The 25,671-nt window shown below is 47.1% G+C and overlaps 2 protein-coding genes across 17 annotated transcripts in view; one reads left to right on the top strand and one right to left on the bottom strand.

Annotated features, from left to right (window-relative positions):
* Positions 1–3,261, top strand: part of CUX2 (cut like homeobox 2) — a 199,329-nt gene extending 196,068 nt beyond the window's left edge. For 14 of the 15 annotated variants that reach the window (XM_060786034.2, XM_060786028.2, XM_060786033.2 and 11 more), the window contains one exon: positions 990–3,261. In XM_060786034.2, coding sequence (XP_060642017.2) covers positions 990–1,749 — 760 coding nt within the window. In that variant the 3' untranslated portion in view covers positions 1,750–3,261. The remainder of the gene's footprint in view (positions 1–989) is intronic. The other variant, XM_067473088.1, reaches the window with a different exon arrangement.
* Positions 3,262–7,591: 4,330 nt separating this feature from the next.
* Positions 7,592–19,645, bottom strand: PHETA1 (PH domain containing endocytic trafficking adaptor 1). 2 transcript variants are annotated; one of them, XM_060786043.2, is made up of 2 exons: positions 19,542–19,645; positions 7,592–11,753 (listed from the first exon to the last, which is right to left on the bottom strand). In XM_060786043.2, the coding sequence occupies exon 2, from the start codon at positions 11,739–11,741 to the stop codon at positions 10,914–10,916; it is 828 nt and encodes a 275-aa protein (XP_060642026.2). In that variant the 5' UTR covers positions 11,742–11,753; positions 19,542–19,645; the 3' UTR covers positions 7,592–10,913. The 2 variants fall into 2 exon arrangements, with proteins under 2 accessions (XP_060642026.2, XP_060642025.2); XM_060786042.2 differs by having other exon boundaries at positions 7,592–11,747.
* Between the last annotated feature and the right edge of the window lie 6,026 nt (positions 19,646–25,671).

The raw sequence follows: 25,671 nt of genomic DNA, 5'->3' as shown, positions 1-25,671 counted from the left end.
ACCTTGTCCTGTTTCGTGTCCTGGCTTTCGTTGGGGGACCCAATCCATTTTTTGTACACCTCCAGAAATTGAGAGGGTTGTTTTTGGTTCTTTAGTTTCAGGGCCCAAAAATTGGACCATTGTGGGTGGGGGGGGCTTCCCACCCACTGGTTCCCCTTCCTGGGGTGAGTTCTTCTTATCTGGCACCTGCTGTTTCTACTCTAGAGTAAGAGATGCTCGGCTGTAAGCACTGGCAGGTGCGTGTCTTCCAGGCCTGCCTGCATGTCCTGCCACACATGCACTCTCCTTAGAAAGAGAGTGCATGTGTTGCTGGGCGTGCAGACAGGCCTAGAAAGCGTACACACCTGCCAGTGCCTACAGCTGAGTGCCTCTTACTCTAGAGTAAGGGGCGCTCAACTGCAGGCGCACACTGGGCCTGCCTGCACTTCCTGCCCCACATGCCCCATCATACTCTCAGTGTGTGTGTGTGTGTGGTGGGGCATGCAGGCAGGCCCAGGGAGTGCCTGCAGCCATTATCTGGGACTGCCTGCCTGCATGCACACACTCTTTCCAAGGCAAAGAGGCAAGTTCAGAAGCACACGAAAGCAAGCTTTTGTGTTGAGCAGATTTTCGTGTGGGAAGGGGGCTTCCTGTTTCATACTTCCGAATAAATGGAAGACACAAAAGAAATGGTAGAAATGGTAGGAACAAATTTTGCGCACATATCTAGTTTACAGAGGAATCGGCAGAATATGCTTCAGCTATGCTCCAGGAAACTCAGACTGTTGAGCAAGCCTTGCAAAAGCTGATTTATTATCAGTAAATGTTTGATTTTATACTTATTTTATACACCTATATACCTGGGGTCATGTAAACATTTCTCAGGCGGTAAGGAATTGTGAGTGGAAAAAGCTAAAGAAGCCCTGCTCTTGATCACACTGAGTGACTTTCTTGCCAATGTTTTGGAATCTGTTTGAGTTAGCTGCACTTGCTCACTTTTTCTTTGCCAGGTCCCGAATGCGCCGGGAGATGCTGCTGGAAGGGGCGCAGGACGACATGGATCTGGAGCAGAGCGCAACCCCAGGAGGCAGCCTTCTGAAGGGTCCCGAGCCCCCATGTCCTGCCTCCGAAGGCGAGTCCCGGAAACCCACTTTCAGAGATGCGGAGTGCCAAGGAGAGAGCAAGTCGGTGGTCCAAATCAAGGAGGAGCAGCCAGAGGTGGGTGAAAAGGATAACTGTTCAAGTCCCCATGAGCCTTGTGGCTCCGATGGGGAAATGGAGCCTGGGCCCAGTCTTAAAGAAGAGCAGGTGGAGGCGGCATGGACAGAAGATCTGGAGGGGCCTAGTCTCATCTGGGGCAAAACACACATATCCAGGCCTGCCGGTTATTCCTCTGTGCATAACCCTATGGAGTCCGGTGCTGGCAAGCAGCTTGACTCAGACCCGCTGAGCTTTAAGTCATCTTCAGAGTCTTCCCGGGGCAGCTTAGAGGGGTCCCTGAACTCCCTGTCTGCGGCCTCTTCCCCTGGCCTCCTGATGTCCATCTCTCCCATCCCCTCCGCCTCAGCTCCTCTCTCCCCGTTGTCCCTAAGCGCCACTGCCAAAGCACAGAGTGAGAGCCTTCCCACCGGAACAGGCGCCGCACCCCCCAACACCAAAGCAAGTACAAACATCCAGCGACGGCATGAGAAGATGGCCAACCTCAACAGCATCATCCATCGGCTGGAGAGGGCAGCCAACCGCGAGGAGACCCTAGAGTGGGAATTTTGAGAGGTAAAAAAGATGTTAAGAAACCACACAAACACACAAGCACTCACATTTTGACCCTAAACTCAGCGGAACAGGCTGACGAAGCAGGGAGTCCAGTGTATATTGAAATAGATCTCTATAAATATATATATATACACACACACACATATATATTTTATTAGTTTCTTCACATACTAAGGAGGAGACAAATCATCTCCATTTTTGTTGAAGGAAAGTGATCCGTCGCTACCCTGTTGCTCCTTTTTTCTTAGTGGCTGATGGGAAGATGAAATGGACTTCATTTTTTGGTTTAAATGTGAAAACAAACGTTTTAAAAAAACTGGGAACACTTTTAGAAGAAAAAAAATATTAAAATAATATTTATAGACCTCTTTTAGATATTTTAATAAAAGGAAACTTTGGAATTTATTAACAGCTCAAGCTGCTTTGATATTAAAAGATAGCTATAAACTGTATCAGTTGTGTCATTAAATGTCCACTGAAAGTCTTGTAGTTTGCCACTGGATGAGATTAAAAAAAATTAAAATTCAAAGATATAACCCAGGCTCCTTGATCAAAGCCATTGAGAAGCACTATGAGACTGACCAAATTTTTGCTAAACTTGATCGCCCGAGGGGTGCCTTGCTCTCTCCTCGGTTTGTCTCTAAGACATCGCATTCATAAAACTTTTGCAGAGACTTGTCTTACAGTCCATGAAGACTCTAAATCGGGAAGCTGCGATGCCATCCTGCGTCCGTCATTTAGTTCTGGTGGTATGTTTTGAGAGCTTTGTTTTGAATATAACACAGGGAAAACAAAGTGTTGTGTGCTGTTGTATATGTTGTAGAAATATGTTTGCAATAGCCTTCCTAAACAAGATGTAGCATGGTTTCAGAAGTGACTCCTTAGTCCTGATGCTTCCTGCAGCTTAGTGGCCCGCCAGAAACAGAGGACACATCGAGAACGTCGACACAGAAGGAACTGACAGCCGTTGGAAGTGAGGATTTTCTGCCCACTTTTAGGAAAAAAAACATACACACCCTCTCAGAAGTGCGGCGTCTTTTTGTTGCAAAAGTTGTATTTGGCAGCTTGCAAAGTCTGTGATGTGTTTGCTTTTGACAGGGACAGACTTTAATGATAAACTATGAGAAACCTACAAAAGTTTACGTTGTCTGTGCGTGTGTCTGTACACGTGTGCACATGGAAATTGCCGTCTTTTTCTCAGTTCAGCATCTTGTTTGTTGGATGGGAAAAAACCATTGGAAGTATTGGCCAATTTGAGCACTAAAATGTTGAGAGGGAAAATGTCTCATGCATCATTCCTCCCCATCCCACCCCCTTAAATCATCAATTCAATCTGGAACCCCACTTGTACATGGATTTACCCATGAAGCTCTTGCATGTATGGGCAGCCTTGATTTATTTCATGGGAGGGCAGAATTCCTACTGTGCAAAGAAGCAAGACTGATGGATCTGGGACCACATTCAGTCTACCATTTATGTTAAGGTGCTGTCAGATTGGGGCAAAAACTTTTTTTTAAAAAAAAGAACAACAACAACAACAATAATAATAATAATAATAATAATAATAATATTTATTTATATTCCACTCTATCTCCCCGAGGGTACTCAGAGCAGATTACAGAACACATATATGGCAAATATGCAATGCTGTTATACAATTAACAAAGACAGACAGTAGACAAACAGAGGTAAAGGCTTCCCATCTTTTTCCATCTCCGGCATCTGGGGGCTGTGTTCAACTCTGGCTATGGGGAGGTGCTGTTGTTCCATTTTCCATGCTGAGGAGCTTCTTGTCCATGGGTGCCTTCTTGATCAAACTGCCAGCATGTCTTCATGGGTGCCTTCTTACCTCCCTGCCAAAGTGGTACCTATTGAACTACTCACATTACTGTTTTCTAACTGCTAAGTAAGCAGAAACTAGGGCTGACAGCAGAAGTTTGCCCTGATCTGCGGCTTGAACTGCCAACCTTCTGGTTGGCAAGATTTTCTGCAGCTGGCGGTTTAACCCGCTGTGCTCACCACAGCCCCCTTAGCAATCACCAAGGTTGTTCATGGCTCCCATCACCACTCTTTGACAAGGAATTGAGTTTCCTGAAAATGATCACTTTCATTACAATCATCCTTCCTTGGATTATCCTTAATTTGGAAAGAAGCATGGAATCTATTCCGTGGGTGGTTTGGTCTGCTGAAGGACCATCGACCAGATTCAAAGATAGTCAAGAGTAGTTCAAGCCACATTTTTGAGAGGGGATTTTATTAGCTAGAAAGGCACTTGGTGGATGCAGGTGATTTATTACAGAGCTTGCAGTCCACAGTAAACCACCCCAGAGGCCCAGAAAGTCCCCAGCTATACCTGCATTCTTTGCCAGGCAGCACGTCTCAGACAGTTAAACATTTACCCAATTGCTCTGGAAACTGTTAGAATCTAGAAGTCAAGCACCCAGAGTAAAATCCCTACTGTGGCTAAAAAAACAGCAGCTAAAATCTTATAATCAGATCCTGGAGGAGGGTCCAGTGCTGTTCTTTCAATATGATACATTCCAGTACTTTCTTTGTTTGAATTTTGGTTGACCTACTGAGGAATTTTCTAGAACTCTTCACCCATCTCTTTTGCCCATTCCTCACGCCAGAGCTTGAAATAATTTAAAAACCAAAAGTCACTTTAACAAGTAGTAACAGAACAGAAGGTATATTGGCAGATCCCCCTCCCCATAACATAATAATAATATACTTTACTTATATTCTGCTCTATCTCCCCAAGGAGACTCAGGGCCGATTACAGAACACATATATGGCAAACATTCAATGCCGTTATACCATTAACAAGAATAGACAATACATAGACAGAGGTAAAGACTTTTCCCATCTTTTTCCATTTCCGGCATCTGGAGGCTGGAAACTCTGGCCACAGGGGGCAGGGTGCTGTCGCTCCATCTTTCACATGCCAAGGAGCTTTTGTTGTCCTTAGACGTCCTCCCGATGTCCTTATGGTGCCTTTATTACCTCCCCACTTAAAGCGGTATCTATTTATCTACTCACATTTCTGTTTTCAATCTGCTAGGTGAACAGAAGCTGGGGCTGATGGTTGGGTGTTCATCCTGACCCGGGCTTGAACTGACAACCTTTCGATCAGCAGGATTTCCTGCAGCTTAGCAGTTTAACCCACTGTGCTAAGTCCGGCTTCTATCATGCCTTCCAATGTGTCTTGGTTTTTTAAGAACAGCTCCCATTACTCCCCTGCTGCCCCACTTTCTCAGCTGCTTATCAGATGCCCCGGTTTCTCTGTCTTCCATTATTCCTACTGCTTTCCTTGTCCTAAGTTTATTTCAGGTGCTACAAATGGACTTAACAGTGCAGTAGTTTGTACTCAAGTTAACTCAGCAGAAGGCAAAGGAAAGGGCAGAATCAGTACGTAGGTGCTAGGTTTTCTCTGCTTAAAATCGTATTGTGTCTGCTTCTTTAATTACTTTCCCCCTCCATTTATTCATTTTTTACCATGTTTGCCTCTTGTTGCCTGTCTGCATCCTCTATACATTCCATTTCCATCTGTGAAATGTCAGAGCTGATGCAGTAGTACCTCATCCAGTCTCTTTGGTTTCCTAAAAGGCCAGAAAATATCACTCGCCCAGTTGCCATTTGAGTAAATGCGGATTTTGTCCACCACTTTTGTAGCTTGTGCACACTTGAAAGAAACAGAAAGCGAAGTTGGATTTCCCGATTTTTCCTGTTGACATGCTAGAGATGAGCTTTAGTGGAGCAGGATTTTGGAACTAAGCACTTAGGTATGATCTTTTGAATCCGGAGAGAAATCTTGTTGTACTCAAAGCGGATGGGAATGTGTGTCAGTCACCTTTTCTTAGGTTAATGTACTGTACTTTAAAAAGTTTCTATGAGATTGATTGAACTTTGTTAAACATTTAAGAAAAAAGGGCCACAAGTTGTGTAAAAGAGCCACTAAAAAGGAAAATACAGACATTGTATAACAACTTGGCTTGATGTCTCAGTTTCTTGAGTTCTGCTTGTTGACTTCAGGATGGGTATCTGCTTACATCTGCTTATCTCATACTTTATGTAATTGATACGCTGCTCTAATGTGACATTATATAAAGAGTAATTTTGCCTTGGAGAAACTGGAACAGTTCAGGGGGAAAAAACCCTTCATTATAAAACATTTCTGTCTGGTTTTAGAAAGGAAGTAGGATCAGTCTGATTTGCAACCAGAGGGAAGGCAACCAGAAATTTTCAGGCAAAGCCAGAAGGCCCAGGTGCAAAATGTATTGCCCACTGTTAGGATGCATCAACTTCATCCAATAAAATCGGATGTCATTCCAGATTGTTTTAAGATTGTGCAATTGTATAGAATCACTATCTGTTTCTTTTCGTTTCATTCGTAAGCCCCCTGTTTTTGCACATCTCCCAAAAATGGGTGGCTTCCAAACGGACGTTTTTCACCGTCCAAAAACACAAAAATTTTCAACCCATTGGCCACTATGGGTGGGCTTCCCCAGGCTCCCCTTCCCCTCAGTTTTAGGGCTAGAGGGGTGAAAATTACCACACATGGAGGGCACATCTACCACTTTTTAGCCCACCAAGTTTTATAACGTTTGGGTCACCCCTTCCCCCCCCCCCCCCCCCCATTTTTAGGCTTTTTTCTTTCTTTCTAGAAATAACATCTCCTTAGAAGCAGCAGCAGCAGGTAGGCAGGGCAGGGCACCATTCCTTTGTGCCAAATGTCAAAGGTGCTGCACACACCACACACACAGCACAGCCCAGTGCCCAGCCCCACTATTTCACATCTTCTTTAACTGGCAGCAATGGGGGGGCGGGATTCCGCTCCCCTCCCCCATCATTTTAGGCAATGGCATGGTTTGTTCTTATACCCTTCATTACAACCTGGATTAAAAGCATCAGAGTTACTTAAGATACCATTCCTCCTGTGACGCTTTCTCCTTGGTCTGCAGAGGAGACCTGGATATAAAGAAAAGCCGTAAGATACCTCTACTTCCGTGATGCTTTCACTTCAGTCTGCAGAGGAGACCTGGTTTTCAAGACAGGGTTTAAGATACCACTCCTGTGATGCTCTCCCCTCAGCCTGCAGAGCAGACCTGGGTTTAAAGAAATGCTGTAAGATACTTCTCGTCCTGTGATGCTTTCACCTCAGTTTCCAGAGGAGACCTGGTTTTCAAGACAGGGCTTAAGATACCAGTCCTCCTGTGATGCTTTCCACTCGGTCTGCAGAGGAGAGCTGAGTATAAAGAAAGGCCGTAAGATACTACTCCTCCTGTGATACTCTCTGTCCTTGGTCTGCAGAGGAGACCTGAGTATAAAGAAAGGCCGTAAGATACTACTCCTCCCGTGATGCTTTGCCCTGTCTGCAGAGGAGACCTGGTTTTAAAGACAGGGCTTAAGATACCACTCCTCCTATGAAGCTCTCTCCTCGGTCTGCAGAAGAGACCCGAGTATAAAGAAAGGCCGTAAGATACTACTCCTCCTGTGATGCTTTCACTTCTGTTTCCAGAGGATACCTAGTTTTCAAGACAGGGTTTAAGATACCATTCCTCCTGTGATGCTTTCCACTCGGTCTGCAGAGGAGCTGAGCGGTGGCAGGAGAGGCGAGGCATGCAGCAGGTGAGGCTCTTCTCCTTCGATTGGCGCAACAGGCAGGGCTCTGAGGGAAAGGGCATGAGAGAGTTTTCTGTGGGCTGTGACAGGAAAAGCAGGTGTGTGTACCAACCCGCTCTCCCACTTACTTTTGTGTTGAACTTATTTTATGACGAGGGGAATGTCCTGTTTCGTGCTACGAAAGGAACGAAAGAACGAATGTCCAAATGAAATCGGGTTTCGTGTGCAACTCTAGAATGTTTATTTACTTGTTACATTTCTATACACCACATTGTGCATGGAACCCAGGCACGGTTTGCATGTTGATCCTCACAAATGCCCTGTGAGGTAGGCTGGGTCAGGAGCTGGAAGGCATTCTACAACAGAGTGACAGCGATAAACACTGAAGGATGGTGCAAACAACCTTGGGAAGACTACAACTCCTGGAGTCTCACCAAATCATGCCCAGGTCACTTGTGTCTTTTGGTGGCAGGAAAGAAGGAAGTAATTCTGGATCAGTCCAAACACAGCCTGCAGTTTTTCTCTGGAATTGAAAATGTTCCTGAAAGAGCAACATACACACTCGCCCAGCTTGCTATGCACATGCTGGCAAAAGTAAATCCAACCACATGTTTCACTTTATGTGAACAATTGGGAGAGAACATTGATATGTTGTGTTTCAGTGTTTGAATGGACCTTTGTAACTCTGCCACACAAGAAGAAATGAACCATCCATGGCTGCTTAATTAGAAATCACTCAGAATGTTGGAGCTTGGGTTAGAAATATAAGCCTGGAAATCTAAATATTGCTAGTAAAAAGGAGAGGCCAACTGTTCTGACTCAGCTGTTTATCTACACAAACTATATAAACGGCATTCAACTTGTTTTCAAAAAGCCAGAGAACCAAAAAAGAGGCCGGGATATCTAAAAAGTACCTGAACTCACCAGCACAACGCTTTCAAGTGAAATTACCCAACTGGTGTACTATGAATGTTTTTCTCACAATTTTCAAAGCTCCCTTTGAAAGACCTTTTAAGGGCCCTTCCACAAAGCCATATAACCCAGAATATCAAGGCAGAAAATCCCACAATATCTGCTTTGAACTAGTTTGTCTGAGTCCACACTGACATATATTCCAGTTCAAAACAGAAAATGTGAGATTTTATTCAGCTGTGTGGAAGGGGCCTAAGACAGTTTTAGAGGCATTTCAACAGGAACATTTTAAATTCTGGACCACTCTAAAATCAATCCTTTCTTTAAAAACAGCACAATGCAATAAATAACCAGATAAGCCATTTTCTTCCAACATTCAAAGGGATATTGTAGTACTTTTGAGACTAACTGGGAAGAAGCAGAGGGTAGATGAAACTTTTCATTTACAAACGTCTTATTCCCGGTTAGTTTCAAAGCTTTCCAAGTTCACTGCCATCTTCATCCAGCAAAGATGGTGCAGAACTCATGAAAGGGCACCCCGGACTGCTTGTTAGCAATGCTACAGAGAAGATGAGTTGCTGCGAGTTTTCTGGGCTGTCCGGCCATGATCCAGAAGCATTCTCTCCTGACGTTTCACCCACATCTCTGGTAGGCATCCTCAAAGGTTGTGAGGTCTGCTGGAAACTAGGCAAGTGGGGTTTATATAAAGGTAAAGGTTTCCCCTTGACATTAAGTCTAGTCAAGTCCGACTCTGAGGGTGGTGCTCATATCCATTTCTAGGATGAAGAGCCGACGTTGTCCGTTGACGCCTCCTAGGTAATGTAACCGGCATGACTGCATGGAACACCATTACTTTCCCGCCAAAGCGGTACCTATTGTTCTACTCACATTTGCATGTTTTTGAACTGCTAGGTTGGCAGAAGTTGGGGCAAACAATGAGCACTCACCCCATCCCATGGATTCGAACTGCCAACCTTCCAGTCAGCAAGTTCTGCAGTTTAGCGATTTAACCCAGTGTGTAACTGCGGCCTTTGTATACATTCCACAGATATAAATCTCACTTGCTTAGTTTCCAACAGACCTCACAACCTCTGAGGATGCCCACCATAAATGTGGGCAAAATGTCAGGAGAGAATGCTTCTGGAACATGGCCAGACATGCTGGAAAACTCAGTAACCCAGTGATTCTGGCCATGAAAGCCTTTGACAATGCATTCTACAGTTTTCACCAGGAAGGATGTGCAGATTTCACCTCCACCCTCTTGAAAAAGAGGGCCAAGTGGTGACAGGAATAAAGACAATAAAAGAAGGCAATAAAAGTTCAGTTCTCCATTGTGGCCACAAGTCATCCAATGTTTTTCTTTGCAATCTGGGCCTTCCCATGCTATCGTTCCTCCTCTGTGGTTTTCTCTCCCCACAGCCATGCCCAACTTGGACAAGTCCTCCCCTGCTTTCCTTGCACAGGAAAGGATTGATCTGCTGTGCTTCCTTCCCCATGCCCAGAAAAAGTCTCCCTTCCATGGCTGCTTCCCAGCTGGGTTTTGCCTTTTGTGCTGTTGGAGGGCTGGGTGAGCAGAAATCAGAAACCAAGACACTTCTGGTGTGTATTGGTTCTCAGAAGAAGACAAAAGTTGATGGCCAATCAATCTTCTTCTCTTCTATTTTATCCCCAGAACACCCCTGCGAGGTAGATCAGAAAGACAGAGCGAGACAGAGAGTTACTCAATGATGATTAATTCAGATTTGAGCCTTGGCTTCTGCAGCTCCCAGTGATGACAAACAGAACAGCACCAAGCATTTTGCAAGGAGGTAGGCTGAAAGCAGAGCTCGCTAGCCTGCTGTTGTGTCCTTGAGGCAGATCCCTTTTTCTCACTTAGTTCCCCTCCTGTAAAGTGGGAACAGTCGCTATGGCTCTACCTCCCAGGCTTCTTGAAAGAGCACGGGGAAGGTTCTTGACATATTATAGGGTACATAGGAAGATGAGGTTCTAGAGAAAGGAAGGAAATTGTAGTCGTGGTTTTTGCAAAGTGAGAGTTTTCAGCAGCCACAAAAAAATGGCTCTACAGTGGGCATGGGCAAACCTTGACCCTCCAAGTGGCTGAGGGGGAAAATAAAAGGGCCTGAGGCTAGGAGTTGTGGGAGTTGAAGTCCAAAACACCTGGAGGGTCAAGGTTTGCCTATGTCTGCTCTACAACATGTCTGCTCCTGGTGTATCTCAACCATGGTTGAACTGCCTCCTTGAATGCTATAGCACCTCACCAACACTGACCCCGACTCAGGATTTGGCTTTGGTTTTTCAGTTCATGCTTTGCTTGTGATTGTCCTGAAAGGCAGGTCCTCTTTCTTTCTAACTAGCTGAAGGCCCCTCATTATAATGTAAATGGTGGCATTTTCCAGGAGATATTTCTGATTGAGGAAGTCTCCCAGCGAACACTAACTAAGAGGCACTGGCTCGATTCTTTAAGCTGACAGACAGGAAGGGATGAGCTGGTACCTGTGGCAGCTTTTCTCAAGAACTGAACAATATGCATTGTCATTAGAAGGTAGGTAGGTAGGAAGCCAGGGTTTCCAACTGCTGAGGCTTAGTCACAGAGGCTGGAGACCGCCTGGCTTAGGCTAGGGGCACACTTAGAGACTGGTGCCCTTTTGCCCCTCCAGCCAGACCCGCCGCAGTTCCAGGATCTCCTTGCCATACCAGTTATGGAGTTTGGAGAAACAGGCCACACTTGGACACACTGGGCCATCCAAGCCGGGGCCGTTGGTGCCCCCTGAATGGCCTGAGAGGGCCCGTCTCCGAGGTGGCAAAGGAGGTGGCTTGAGCCCCCCATCATGGCTGCCCTCCCCGCAAGTCCTTGTACCCCAGGGTTCAGTGGAGGTATATCTTGCCGGCAGACTGGCCAAGCCTTCAGAATTATTCCAGAGTGCGCAGCCATTTTCTTTGGCCGGCACACAAAGTGGAATCGTAGGCTTCTCCTGCACTGCCAGTTCCAAGTTGGGCGCTGTCTGGTTCTTTCGGCAAAGAGGTCCCCGCCTCTGGACCCGGTGCCCGGTGGAGAGATCCCTGCGCATCTCCTCGAGCTGCTTCTCCAGCTCCCTCACCACTAGGCGCAGATAGCCAAAGCTGGCCCTTGAGAGGGCCTTGACCCAGTCCTCCATGGCAGCTTGGCTCTCGGCAGCCAAGACATAGGTGCGGGACTTGGCGCCCTCAAAGCGGATGGCAAAAGCAAACTCCTCACTGGCCTCGCACAGCTCCACCGTGCAGCCTTCCAGGATGATGACCCCCACGGGCTCCCGGCTCTCCCGCTCCTCAAAATAGAAGAGCATGTTTCCCTTCAGCACAAACCAGCGGCGGTGGTAGGCTGTGTTGCGCTCCCCTTTCTTGTAGAGGACGCCGGCGTGGTCCGTGGGCGAGTCACAGGTGGCATAGAAGGTCAAGCTCCTCTCGTTCAGCTTCATGTTGGCCTGTGCCTCAACATTTAAAACAGAGAGAAGGAAAAAAGAGCAAGGCATCATAAGTTCTCAAAGCCATCCTGAACTAACCGAAATCTGGTCTTCTGCACCAGATGGGAGGTGTTGAATTTCCTCAGTAAATCTCAGAAAAATTATCCCCTGGCTTTGCTTCCATAGCACCCGCCTCCCAGAACTCTTCATAAGGCTTGCCAGTGTCAAGGGAAAACAGATCTATCTCTCCCAGCCCTCCACCAACTTTGGCACCTCCGCAGCATCAGTCTGAAGGTAAGCTTCCCACTCCTACAGACATCTGGGAGCACAAGTCCCATTGTCCGGAGCCTTCAGTCCCCAAGGCTGACTTGAATCCATTTTAGATAGAAGAGATTCTGCTGTGCCTACACTACAGAATTAATGTAGTTTGGCATTGGTTTAACAGACATGGCTCAATACCACAGAGTCTTCAAAGTTGCAGTTTTCAAGACTTTTAATTTTCTCTACCCAAGAGTGCCGGTGCCTGGCCAGACTACAACTCCAAGGATTCTGTGGCATTAAGCCATGACAGGTAAGGTAGGATCAATCTACATTCATTTTATAGTAGGGATGCCACCCTTTCGCTGTAATATAAGAACAGAGAAGAATGAGGAAGAAAAAAAGAAAGAAAGTAATGCCTCCATTGGGCATCTGCATAGTATAACTTGATGTTATACAGCACCTTCAGTCTTTTCAATATGTGGTTTTTTACTTTGTTAGACTAGCCAGGGTTTTGTCTTCTTTCCTTGTTGTGTCCAGAATGAAAGAAGAGAAGAATGCCAGCCTCTGAAAGAACTGTCTGCCATTGCTTGTGTTTGGATTTCCAAAAGTTGGCAGCAAAGTTTTTTGGCTATGGGGTCCTCGCTGTTTTGAACCACTCCAGCATGAGAGGATGAGAAAGTCTTGCCAGGGAAAATCTAGGCCATTGGGAAGAGGGGGCCTTAGAGCCGGGCAACTGGCACCAATCCACAGTAGAATTCACAGATCACTGGAACCGGAAACTTTGGTCCCATCTGTGTTGGGCAACAGCTCCTATCAGTGCCTCTACACTGTAGAATGAATGCATTGGCGTCACTTTAACTGCTAGGACTTAATGCTATGCAATCCTAGGATTTGGAGTTTCACAAGGGCTTGAGTCTTCTCTGGGTAAGAGTACTAGTGCCTCACCAAATTGCAGCTCCCAGAATGGCATCACCTTGAGTCATGGCAGTTCAATTGGTGCCAAACTACATTCATTCTACAATACAGATGCAGCCCCAGTGAGGCAGCAGCAGCATGATGGGAACTGCCATGGCCTCCCAAATTCTTTTTTTCTTTTCATCCAAAATACCCAGTGGCTTTAATCTTCATTGTTGCAATATATACAAATGTACAATCAGGATACGCAGATCCACTTTTAGGCTTGTCCTTACAAATGATCAGATCCTCAGCTAGTCACATACAGAATACACAGATATTCACAATGAGTCATGCAGGAGAGAGAAAGATGGAACCTTTCATCCTCCTTAAATAGCCAGGTGCTGACACATCATCAGTGAGAGATACTGGCCTCCCAAATTCTTCCAGGCCTTGACATGTAGGACACATTTGGCCCACAAAGCAACCACTCACGCTCATGGGGCAGTGACCGCTTCATGACACAGGAGAGGAAAATTTATCTAGCCAGTGACTCCTGTTCACCGGGTCATCAAAAGGGAAACAAGGAAAAAATCAGCCCGTTCACTTCCTCTGTACTAACCTCAGCAAACTGTTTTCTTAAAGGAAGGAATAAAACATAAACAAGAATTGCTTTGGTCACTTTAAGGGGTAAAGTGATCACCCAGGCCATTTGAGACAGAAGAATCCTGCCCTCTTCATTCTCAATCAGGGACCTCTTGCTCAAGGCTCTGTTCAAGCTCCCATTGTTTTCGGGAGGCCGACTTTGTTTACCAATCCTTGGAAGCAAAGACGAGCACCTGGCTGCCTGGGCTCAGGCAGACAGATCCCTTGAGCTAGCTCAAGCTGTGTGCCCTCTGGACTGTTTCAAAATACTAAGGCTGGATCTACACTGCCCTATATCCCAGTATCTGATCCCAGATTATCCGGTACTGAAGACTTATATAATCCAGTTTAAAGCAGGTAATCTGGGATCAGATCCTGGGATACAGGGCAGCATAGATCCAGCCTTAGGGTGCCTCAACACTATTTATTTATTTATTTATTTATTTATTCATTTACTATATTTATACCCCGCTCTTCTCACCCCAAAGGGGGGTTGGAGCAGCTTACAGATTATGGCAAAATTCAATGCTGCATTATGCATACAAATAAACATATATAACATCTGTAATGATAAAAACAATTATAACATATAAATACAATTAAACAGATCTAAAACATAGTGCCTAGTTTCATAGTCAATATTCAAGCTGCTACACTTAAGTCAAATTCCATATTCCACTACTCCCTGAACGCATGTGTACAAAGTAGGAGGGATGGGGCCAATCTGATGTCACTGGGAAGGGAGTTCCACAGCTGAGGGGCCACCACCGGGAAGGTCTTGTCTCTCGCCCCCACCAGTCGCACTTACAAAGGGGGTGGGACCGAGGGCAGAGACTCCCCAGCAAGAGAGGAGATTCCATCTGAACATTAGGAAGAACTTCCTGACTGTGAGAGCCGTTCAGCAGTGGAACTCTCTGCCCCGGAGTGTGGTGGAGGCTCCTTCTTTGGAAGCTTTTAAGCAGAGGCTGGATGGCCATTTGTCAGGGGTGATTTGAATGCAATTCCTGCTTCTTGGCAGGGGGTTGGACTGGATGGCCCATGAGGTCTCTTCCAACTCTTTGATTCTATGATTCTATGATTCTATCTTAACATTCTAACTGGCTCATAGAGGGAGATACATTTGGACAGGTATGTTGGGCCAGAACCTTAGGGCTTTATAGACTTAAGCAGTGGTTCTTAACCTGTGGGCCACGGACCACCAGTGGGCCGCGAGGACGAAATTCTGGTCTGCGAGCCTCCTTCCTCTTTATTATTTTATTTTATTTCTGCTCCTTTCATGCTACCTGCCGCTCCTTCCCTGTCACTGACCATGGCATATGTTCTGTATCTGAAACTAGAGCTGATGTGGTCTATCCAATTTTTTGAACCAGGACCCCAAACCGAATCTAGAGTTGACCAAAAACTTATTCGTAACCGTACTGGTACTAATGTTGGAGAGTGGTCCCTGGTCAAAGTGGTCCCTGGTCAAAAAAAGGTTGGGAACCACTGGGCTAAAGCCAGCACTATGAACTGTGCTCATTAGCAGACTGGCAGCCACTGGAGCTGACAGAACAGGAGGAGTTGTGTGCTCCCTGTACACTGCTCCATTGTGGAATCTGGCTGCCACCCACTGGACTACTTGGAACAGTCTTCAAAGGCAGACTCACATAGAGTGCATTGCAGTAGTTTATTCAAGATGTAACAAGAGAGTGGGTCACCGTGGCCAACTCTGGCTTCTTAAGGTAGGTGTGCAAGTGGTGCACAAGTTTTAATTGTGCGAATGCTCCCCTGGACATCGACGAAACCTGGGGTTCCATACTCAGCGATGAATCCAGGAGAGCTCCCAAGCTGCGAAATTGTTGAATCAATGCAGTTTGACCCCACTGCATTTGTCTAGCTTACCTGTCTGGATGTATCTCCCTTTATAAGCCAACTAGAGCTTTAAGATTTGCTGGGGAGGCCTTGCTCTCATTCCCACCCCCTTTGCAAGTGTGATTGGTAGGGATGAGAGACAGGGCCTTCTCAGTGGTGGCCCCTCAGCTGTGGAACTCCCTCCCCAGTGAAATCAGGCGAACTCCATCCCTCCTGGTTTTCAGGAAAAGCTAAAGACCTGGCTTTTCACACAGGCATTTGAAGAATAGAATAATACAGAATTTGACTTCAACAGCTTGAATAATGACTATGGAAAATCAATAAGCATGGAAATTAACACTCGGCACTTAGTACATTTTAATCTGTCTTATTGTATTTATGTGATTTAATTGCTCAGATGTTTTACCTTTTTATAGTTGATAGGGTATGTTTTATTGTTATGTCTATGATGTGGCCTTGAATTTTTGCTGGCATTGAATTTTTGCTGGAGCTTGTAATCTACCTTGAGTCCCCTTTGAGGTGAGAAAGCTATGGTATAAATAAGGTTAATTAATTAATTAATTAAGTGCCATAGCTTAATGCAGTGTTTCTCAACCTGGGGGTCTGGACCCCTGGGGGGTCATGAGGGGGGTTTAAGAAGGGCGCCATAGACCATCAGAAAACACAATTTTCTGATGTTCTTAGGAACCCTTTTGGCAGAGAAGGCTGAAAGTCTTTCCGCCTGTCCTCTTCCTTTTTGGTGTTGGTGAACTACAACTCCCAGAATTCAAAAATAGCCCCCAACCCAACTAGTATTCAATGTTGGCCATGTAGGTAGTGTGCCCAGTTTGGTGCAGATCCATTGTGCGCTGGGTTCAGAGTGCACTTTGATTGTAGGTGAACTATAAATCCCAGCAACTACAACTCCCAAATGTCAAGGTCTATTTTTGCCAAATTCTACCCGTGTTCACATTTAGGCATATTGAGTCTTCATGTAGAGTTTGGTCCAGGTCCATTATTGTTTGAGTCCACAGTGCTCTCTGGAGGGAGGTGTACTACATCTCCAAAACTCAAGGTCAATGTCCACCAAACCCTTCCAGTATTTTCTGTTGGTCATGGGCATTCTGTATGCCAAATTTGGTTTAATTCCATTGTTGGGGGAGTTCACAATGGTCTTTGGTTGTAGGTGAACTATAAATTCCAGCAACTACAGCTCCCAAATGTCAAGGTCTATTTTCCCCAAACTCAATCGGTGTTCACATTTTGGCATATTGAGTATTTGTGTCAAGTTTGGTCCAGATCTATCATTGTTTGAGTCCACAGTGCTTTCTGGAGGTAGGTAAACGACATCTCCAAAACTCAAGATCAAAGCCCACCAAACCCTTCCAGTATTTTCTGTTGGTCATGGGAGATGTGTGTGCCAAGTTTGGTTCAGTTCCATTGTTGGTGGAGTTCAGAATGCTCTTTCATTGTAGGTGAACTATAAATCCCAGCAACTACAATTCCCAAATGATAAAATAAATCCCTCCCCCCAACCCCACCAGTATTCAAATTTGAGTGTATTGGGTATTTGTACCAAATGTGGTCCAGTGAATGAAAATACATCCTGCATATCGGATATTTACATTACAATTCAGAACAGTAGCAAAATTAGAGTTATGAAGTCGCAATGAAAATAATGTTATGGTTGGAGGTCATCACAACCTGGGGAACTGTATTAAGGGGTTGCGGCATTAGGAAGGTTGAGAAACACTGGCTTAATGCTATGGAATTGTGGAAGTTGTAGTTTGGGGAGGCACCAGTGCCCTGCCTCGTCTCCCATGATCCCATAGTATTGAGCAGTTAAAACTCAATGTCAAACTGCATTCATTTGACTTTCTGTGAAATGGGAGGCAGGGAGGCATTGCTATTTATTCTGGAATGCCCTTTCCTAGTGCTGGAATCCAAATTGCTTTCTGAGTTGCCTCAGGGGCCTTTTAAAGAGGGAAAGACTCCCCACGCCTTGAACCGCTGTGCCAAGGAGAGCATTTCGGACCTGCGATGCCAGCTGAAATGCCAATTTTCTCTTCGAAGGGCGAGCGGGAGACCTCTCTTTCAAAGGGCCCCTGAGGCAAGAGACATAACCATTTCCTATCAAGAAAATAACATTCCCAAGAATCCTCATTGCCCGCAATATCTTTAGAAGGTGCCCATAATAGTGTTCTCTCCAAAAGACTTAAAGAGGGAAGCCTTCAGGTTTGACAGACAAGAGGGGAGGGTATTGACTCTGGGAATGCCACAATGCAGCCCTACAGAGATTTTCAATGAGGCCACCTGTTCCAAAGTTGAAAGCTCCAAGACAGTCTGTATCTTTCAGAAGCAATACGCAAGATCAGATCTTCTAGCGGCAAAGTCTGGAGCCAGCATGGTGCCGCAGTTTTGAGCATTGGCTTGGAACTTTAGAAGAGCTGGGTTTAAATCCCTGCTCAGCCACCAGTGCCCACCTTTGGCAAGCCACACTCTCTCAGCCTCAAGTGGGGTAGCAATTTGAGGCTTGGACTTTGGGAGCTAATGATGGGTGTAAGGCAGGCATGGGCAAACTTGGGCCTTCCTGCCAAGTGTTTTGGACCTCAACTCCCACAATTCCTAACAGCCTCAGGCCCCTTCCTCGCTTAAGCAGCTGAAGGGGAAAAGGAAGGGGTCTGAGGCTGTTAGGAATTGTGGGAGTTGAAGTCCAAACACCTGGAGGGAGGGCCCAAGTTGGCCTATGCGTGGTGTAAGGGAAGGAACGAAATGAGGCCTCCTTTCTTTTGTTCTCCATCTGCGGCCTGCCAGCTTAACCTACTAACCCAGTAACCTGGAACCCTCAGGCATGTCTCTATAAATTTATATATGGGTGTGTCTCTCTAGGTGTAAATCTCAGCAGACCCATTGCATTTATGGGGCTGTTTACCAGGCTACACATATAAACATGGCTGTATGCCAATGGCGTACCTGGGCCTATATTACACACCAAGATAGGGTCGCAAGAAGTCAGAGTTTCCTTGGAGGCATGCAATCACAAGTTACTTATAGGACTCTTTTCCTTGGCTCTCTCCTTATTGAACTTGGTATGATATTTTATCACAAGTCGAATCTCCCGTCTCCAAAATGCTTGGGTCCAGAAGTGGTTTGGAGCTTGATTACAGATTTTGGAATACCTGTCTTGACATATAAGGACATCATGTGCTATTCTGGGTGTTTCATACTCTGCACTGTGGAATCAATGCAGTTTGACACCAATGCCATTCCCCCAGGCAGGAAGCAGCCAGGCATTGAAGCTGCAAGGCCATTCAATACAAATCAAGCTGGCTACCAGTATTTTAAAAAACCTCTAAAATTAGAGCAACACTCAGAAAACAGAGGAATTCCAGACAGGAGACAATCAGGGCCAGCTAACACCTCCCAACAAAGGATTCCCCCAGGCAGGAAGCAGCCAGGCTTTGAAGCTGCAAGGCCATTCAATGCTAATCAAGGAGGCCAATGGCAACATTCCCACTTGCCTCCAACAGACAAGAGTTCTTTCTTGCACCCTGGATGGACATCATTCCACGGATATATGAACCCCACTTGCCTAGTTTCCAACAGACCTCTGAGGATGCCTGCCATAGATGTGGGCAAAACGACAGGAGAGAATGCTTCTGGAACATGGCCACACAACCTGGAAAACTCACAGTAACCCAAAGTTTGTGCAGTTTAATAAACTTTTCCCTTGTTTTTATAATATAAACAATTAGGAAATGACATTTCTCACCCAGGAACAAACATTGTGTTACAGAGTATTAGGGGTGTTGTAGTTCCGCCAGCTCTTTGGCCTTCTCTGCCCCAAAGTGCTGGTGCCAGGGCAGTTCAAGCGGCATCAAACTGCATTAACTCTACAGTGTGGGTGCGCCCATAGACACTTGATGATACACATCACCTGAAGGTGGTTTTTGCATTCATTTGCTTCAGGAGACACAGTCTGTGGTCATGGAGCCATCCAAATGCCACCCAGGAGACGGGATCCTAGCGGCTGCCCTCCCCCAAGCTTCATCCCCCAGGCCCTAGAAAGGCATCTCCACTGGGGGCCAGCTGGTTCCTGAAATCTGCCCTCCCCCGCTGTTTCTCCTCCTCCTTCCTGTGGCCCCTGCCCATGTGCAGAGCGCCCCACTGCCCCTCCCTCCTCACCTGGGACGCCTCCCGGGAGAGGGACAATGCCCCCCAGCCGCCGGTGCCCTTTCCGCTGCCACCTCCTTTGTCCGCGCTCTGTCGGGGCCGGACCGGCTCCTCCTCCTCCGGCTCCTCCTTCTTTCCTCCCTTCCTTTCTTCCTTTCTTCCTTCCTCCTTTCCTTCTTTCCTCCCCCCCCCTTCTTTCTCGTCCCTTGCCTCTTCCCAGCCCAGGCATGTAGCCAGGGGGGGGGCTCGGGGGGCTTCAGCCCCCCCCGAAATTTTCATGGTGGTTCGCGAAAAGGCCTTATTGGTGCATTATTTAAACCATTATGTTTATTCATATCATGATCTGATCACCATACTCAATATATCCCATATGCATGGGGGTATTGGGGTAATGATACAAAAGGTTTGCTAGGCTAGACCCTCTTTCACTCAGACTCAGCCCCCCCCGAAACTCAGCCCCCCCCCGAAACCCCCCCTGAAAATTTTTTTAGCCCCCCCCCGAAACGAAATCCTGGCTACGGGCCTGTCCCAGCCATAGATAGATATGATGGAGGGAGAGCGGGCTGAGAGAGACAGAGATTATTGGTGTATCATGGAATCCTAGAGTTGGAAGGGACCCCAAGGACCACCCAGGCAAGCCCCACTTCTGTCAGGCAAGGAGACACCACGCAAGCTCTCCAGACAGAGGGCTAGCCAGCCATACATAGAATAGATAGGCTGGAGATAGACAGCATAGAGAGAGAGATGATGGGTGTATCATGGAATCCTAGAGCTGGAAGGGGGCACCGGGGTCATCCAGTCCGACCCCCTTCCGCCAAACAAGAAAACCCCACCCAAACCCTCCCGACAGAGGGCCAGGCAGCCATAGTTAGGATAGATAGAATGGAGAGGGGGAGACTGAGAGAAAGATGATGGGTGTATCATAGAATCCTAGAGCTGGAAGGGGACCCCTGGGAGATACAGTCCAACCCCCTTCTGCCAGGCAAGGAGACCCCCATCCAAGCCCTCCCGACAGAGGGCCAGCTAGCCATAGATAGGATAGATAGGATGGAGATAAAACAGCATGGAGAGAGAGAGATGATGAGTGTATCATGGAATCCTAGAGCTGAAAGGGGGGCCCGGGGCCATCCAGTCCGACCCTCTTCTGCCAAGCAAGGAGATGTCCATCCAAGCCCTCCCAACAGAGGGCCAGCCAACCATAGATAGGATAGATCGTATGGAGAAAGACAGCACAGAGACAGAGATATTATGGGTATATCATAGATTCCTAGAGCTGGAAGGGGCTCCCAGGGCCATCCAGTCCGACCCTCTTCTGCCAAGCAAGAAAACCCCACCCAAGCCCAACAGAGCTCAGGGGAAGATCTCAGGGGCTCACATGTCTTTACACTAATGCACAGAGCATGGGAAATAAACAAGACGAACTCCAACTTTTAGCACAACACCACAAATATGATATCATAGGCATCACTGAAACCTGGTGGGATGACTCCTATCGCTGGAATGTAGACATCGAGCGCTATAACCTCTTTCACAGAAACCGAACAAAGGGGAGAGGAGGCGGAGTAGCTTTATATGTCAAAAACTGTTATGCTGCAGAAGAGATGCAAGAGAGCAATCCGGGAAACCAGCTTGAAAGCATCTGGATAAGAATCAAGGGAACTGGGACTCAAAAAGATGTCGTTGTAGGCATCTACTACAGACGACCAAGCCAGGAGGAAGAACTTGATTAAGTCTTCTGCCAACAGTTGACAAAACAGGCACAGAGAAGAGATGTAGTAGTCATGGGCAATTTCAACTATCCTGATATTTGCTGGAAAACAAACTCAGCCAAGAGTGTACAAGGTCCAACAAATTCCTCGCTTGCCTTGCAGACAATTTCATGGTCCAGAAGGTAGAAGAAGCAACAAGGGGGTTGGCTACTCTTGATCTCATCCTAACAAATGCGGAGGACCTGATCGATGCGGTTGAAGTGGTCGGATCCTTAGGGGCAAGTGACCATGTGCTCCTGCAATTTGAGGTACAAAGGAAGGCCGAAACTAAGACAAGTCAAACCCGCATTTTGGACTTTAGGAGAGCTGATTTCCGAAAAATGAAGGAAACGCTGAGCAGCATTCCGTGGACACAGATACTAAAAGACAAGGGACTTACGGATGGATGGGAATTTCTCAAGAGTGAAATACTCAAGGCACAATTGCAAACTGTGCCAACAAAGAGAAAAAATAGGAGAAGTGCAAAGAAGCCAGAATGGATGTCCAAAGAACTTCTAACTGTGCTAAAACACAAAAGAGACATGCACAAGAAGTGGAAAAAGGGAGAAATCACCAAAGAAGAATTCAAACAAATAGCCAACACCTATAGGGAAAAGGTCCGCAAGGCTAAAGCACAAAACGAGCTCAGGCTTGCCAGGGACATTAAAAACAATAAAAAGGGCTTCTTTTCTTATGTCAGTAGAAAAAGGAAAAACAAGGAGGCGATAGGGCCTCTTCGAGGAGAAGATGGGGCAATGCTGACAGAGGGTAGGGAAAAGGCAGAACTACTTAATGCCTTCTTTGCCTCGCTGTTCTCACAAAAAGAAAGTCATCTTCAACCTCAGCAAGATGGAGTGGATGAGGGATCAGAGGACATCCAACCCCAAATTGGGAAACAAGTCGTCCAGGAATACCTGGCCGCTCTAAATGAGTTCAAGTCCCCAGGGCCAGATCAACTACACCCTAGAGTACTGAAGGAACTAGCGGAAGTCATTTCGGAACCATTGGCAATCGTCTTTGAGAGTTCTTGGAGAACGGGAGAAGTTCCAGCAGACTGGAGGAGGGCCAATGTGGTCTCAATCTTCAAGAAGGGAAAAAAGGATGACCCAAACAATTACCGTCCGGTCAGCCTCACGTCAATACCAGGCAGGATTCTGGAAAAGATTGTTAAGGAAGTGGTCTGCAAACACTTAGAAACAAATGCGGTCATCGCTAATAGTCAGCATGGATTTATCAAAAACAAGTCATGCCAGACTAATCTGATCTCTTTTTTCGATAGTTACAAGCTGGATAGATGCGGGGAATGCCGTGGATGTAGCGTACCTGGATTTCAGGAAGGCCTTCTTTGACAAGGTCCCCCATGACCTTCTGGCAAGGAAACTAGTCCAATGTGGGCTAGGCAAAACTACGGTGAGGTGGATCAGTAATTGGTTAAATGGACGAACCCAGAGGGTGCTCACCAATGCTTCCTCTTCATCCTGGAAAGAAGTGACGAGCGGAGTGCCGCAGGATTCCGTCCTGGGCCTGGTCCTGTTCAACATCTTTATTAATGACTTAGATGAAAGGCTAGAAGGCATGATCATCAAGTTTGCAGACAACACCAAATTGGGAGGGATAGCCAATACTCCAGAGGACAGGAGCAGGATTCAAAACGATCTTGATAGATTAGAGAGATGGGCCAAAACTCACAAAATGAAGTTCAACAGTGACAAATGCAGGATACTCAACTTTGGCAAGAAAAACGAAATGCAAAGATACAGAATGGGAGACAATGCCTGGCTCAAGAGCAGTACATGTGAAAATGATCTTGGAGTCCTCGTGAACAACAAGTTAAACATGAGCCAACAATGTGATGTGGCGGCAAAAAAAGCCAATGGGATTTTGGCCTGCATCAATAGGAGCATAGTGTCTAGATCTAAGGAAGTAATGCTACCCCTCTATTCTGCTTTGGTTAGACCACACCTGGAATATTGTGTCCAATTCTGGGCACCACAATTCAAGAGAGATATTGACAAGCTGGAATGTGTCCAGAGGAGGGCGACTAAAATGATCCAGGGTCTGAAGAACAAGCCCTATGAAGAGCAGCTGAAGGAGCTGGGCATGTTTAGCCTGAAGAAGAGAAGGCTGAGAGGAGATATGATAGCCATGTAGAAATATGTGAGAGAAAGCCACAGGGAGGAGGGAGCAAGCTTGTTTTCTGCTTCCCTGGAGACTAGGACGCGAAACAATGGCTTCAAACTACAAGAAAGGAGATTCCATCTGAACATGAGGAAGAACTTCCTGACTGTGAGAGCCGTTCAGCAGTGGAACTCTCTGCCCTGGAGTGTGGTGGAGGCTGCTTCTTTGGAAGCTTTTAAACAGAGGCTGGATGGCCATCTGTCAGGGGTGATTTGAATGCAATATTCCTGCTTCTTGGCAGGGGGTTGGACTGGATGGCCCATGAGGTCTCTTGGGGGAGATTAAGGAGCCCCCAGTGGCACAATAGTTTAACATTGTGCTGGCAGGACCGACAGGTCGGAGATTTGAATCCGGGGAGAGTGTGGATAAGCTCCCTCTGTCAGCTCCAGCTCCCCATGCGGGGACATGAGAGAAGCCTCCCACAAGGAAGGTAAAACATCAAAACATCCAGGCTTCCCCTGGGCAATGTCCTTGCAGAAGGCCAATTCTCTCACACCAGAAGCGACTCACATGGAGGGGTTGGGGAGGGTGGGAGAGATTGCGAGAGAATATGGAAAGAGATGATGTGTGTATCATGGAATCCTAGAGCAGGAAGGGGCTCCAAGGACTATCCAGATTAACCCCCTTTTGCCAGACAAGGAGACTCCCATTCAGGTTCTCCTGACAGAGGACCAGCCAGCCATGAATAGGAAGAAGAGAGGGGGAGATTGAGAGAGAGGTTGTAGAGGGCGATGATGGGTGTATCATGGATTCCCCGTGCTGGAAGGAACCCCTAGGGTCATCTAGTCCAACCCCCTTCTGCCAGGCAAGGAGGCACCCATCCAAGTCCTCCTGAGAGAGGGCCAGCCAGCCATAAATAGTAAGGAGAGAGGGGGAGATTGAGAGCGAGGATAGAGGGGGAGATGATGGTATATCATGGATTCCTAGAGCTGGAAGGGTCCCCCAGGGCTATCCAGTCCAGCCCCCTTCTGCCAGGCAAGGAGGCACCCATCCAAGTCCTCCTGACAGAGGGCCAGCCAGCCATAAATAGTAAGGAGAGAGGGGGAGATTGAGGATGGAGAGGGAGATGATGGGTATATCATGGATTCCTAGAGCTGAAAGGGGCCCCCAGGGCTATCCAGTCCAGCCCCCTTCTGCCAGACAAGGAGACACCCATTCAAGTCCTCCTGACAGAGGGCCAGTCAGCCATAGATAGGAAGGAGACAGGGAGAGATTGAGGATGGAGAGGGAGATGATGGGTATATTATGGATTCCTAGAGCTGAAAGGGGCCCCCAGGGCTATCCAGTCCAGCCCCCTTCTGCCAGGCAAGGAGACACCTATCCAAGTCTTCCTGACAGAGGGCCAGTCAGCCATAGATAGGAAGGAGAGAGGGGAGATTGAGAGAGAGGATGGAGAGAGAGAGAGAGATAATGGGTATATCATGGATTCCTAGAGCTGGAAAGGGCCCCCAGGGCTATCCAGTCCAGCCCCCTTCTGCCAGGCAAGGAGACACCTATCCAAGTCCTCCTGACAGAGGGCCAGTCAGCCCTAGATAGGAAGGAGAGAGGGGGGGATTGAGAGAGAGGATGGAGAGAGAGATGATGGGTGTATCATGGAATCCTAGAGCTGGAAGGTGGACCCAGGGCCATCCAGTCTGACCCCCTTCTGCCAAGTAAGAAAACCCCACCCAAACCCTCCTAACAGAGGTCCAGGCAGCGATAGATAGGCCGGAGAGAGGGGTAGATTGAGAGAGAGTGATGATGGGTGTGTCATGGGATCCTAGAGCTGGAAGGAGGCCCCAGGGCCATCCAGTCCAATCCCCTTCTACCAGGCAAGGAGACGCCCATTAAAACCCCTCCCGACAGAGGACCAGCCAGCCATAGACAGAATACATAGAATGGAGAGAGGGCGGGATTAAGGAGCCCCCAGTGGCACGATAGTTTAACCTTGTTCCAGCAGGACTGAAGACCGACAGGTTGGAGGTTTGAATCCGGGGGGAGCGTGGATAAGCTCCCTCTGTCAGCTCCAGCTCCCCATGCGGGGACATGAGAGAAGCCTCCCACAAGGAAGGTAAAACAAAACATCCAGGCTTCCCCTGGGCAATGTCCTTGCAGAAGGCCAATTCTCTCGCACCAGAAGCGACTGACACAGGGGAGGGGGGGGGAGAGATTGGGAGATAATATGGAGAGAGATGATGTGTGTATCATGGAATCCTAGAGCTGGAAGGGGCCCCCAG

Source organism: Anolis sagrei, chromosome X, assembly GCF_037176765.1.
Source record: "Anolis sagrei isolate rAnoSag1 chromosome X, rAnoSag1.mat, whole genome shotgun sequence".
Lineage (NCBI taxonomy): Eukaryota > Metazoa > Chordata > Lepidosauria > Squamata > Dactyloidae > Anolis > Anolis sagrei.
The sequence above is the reverse complement of the archived record's forward strand: the minus strand, read 5'-3'. Positions and strand labels throughout refer to the sequence as shown.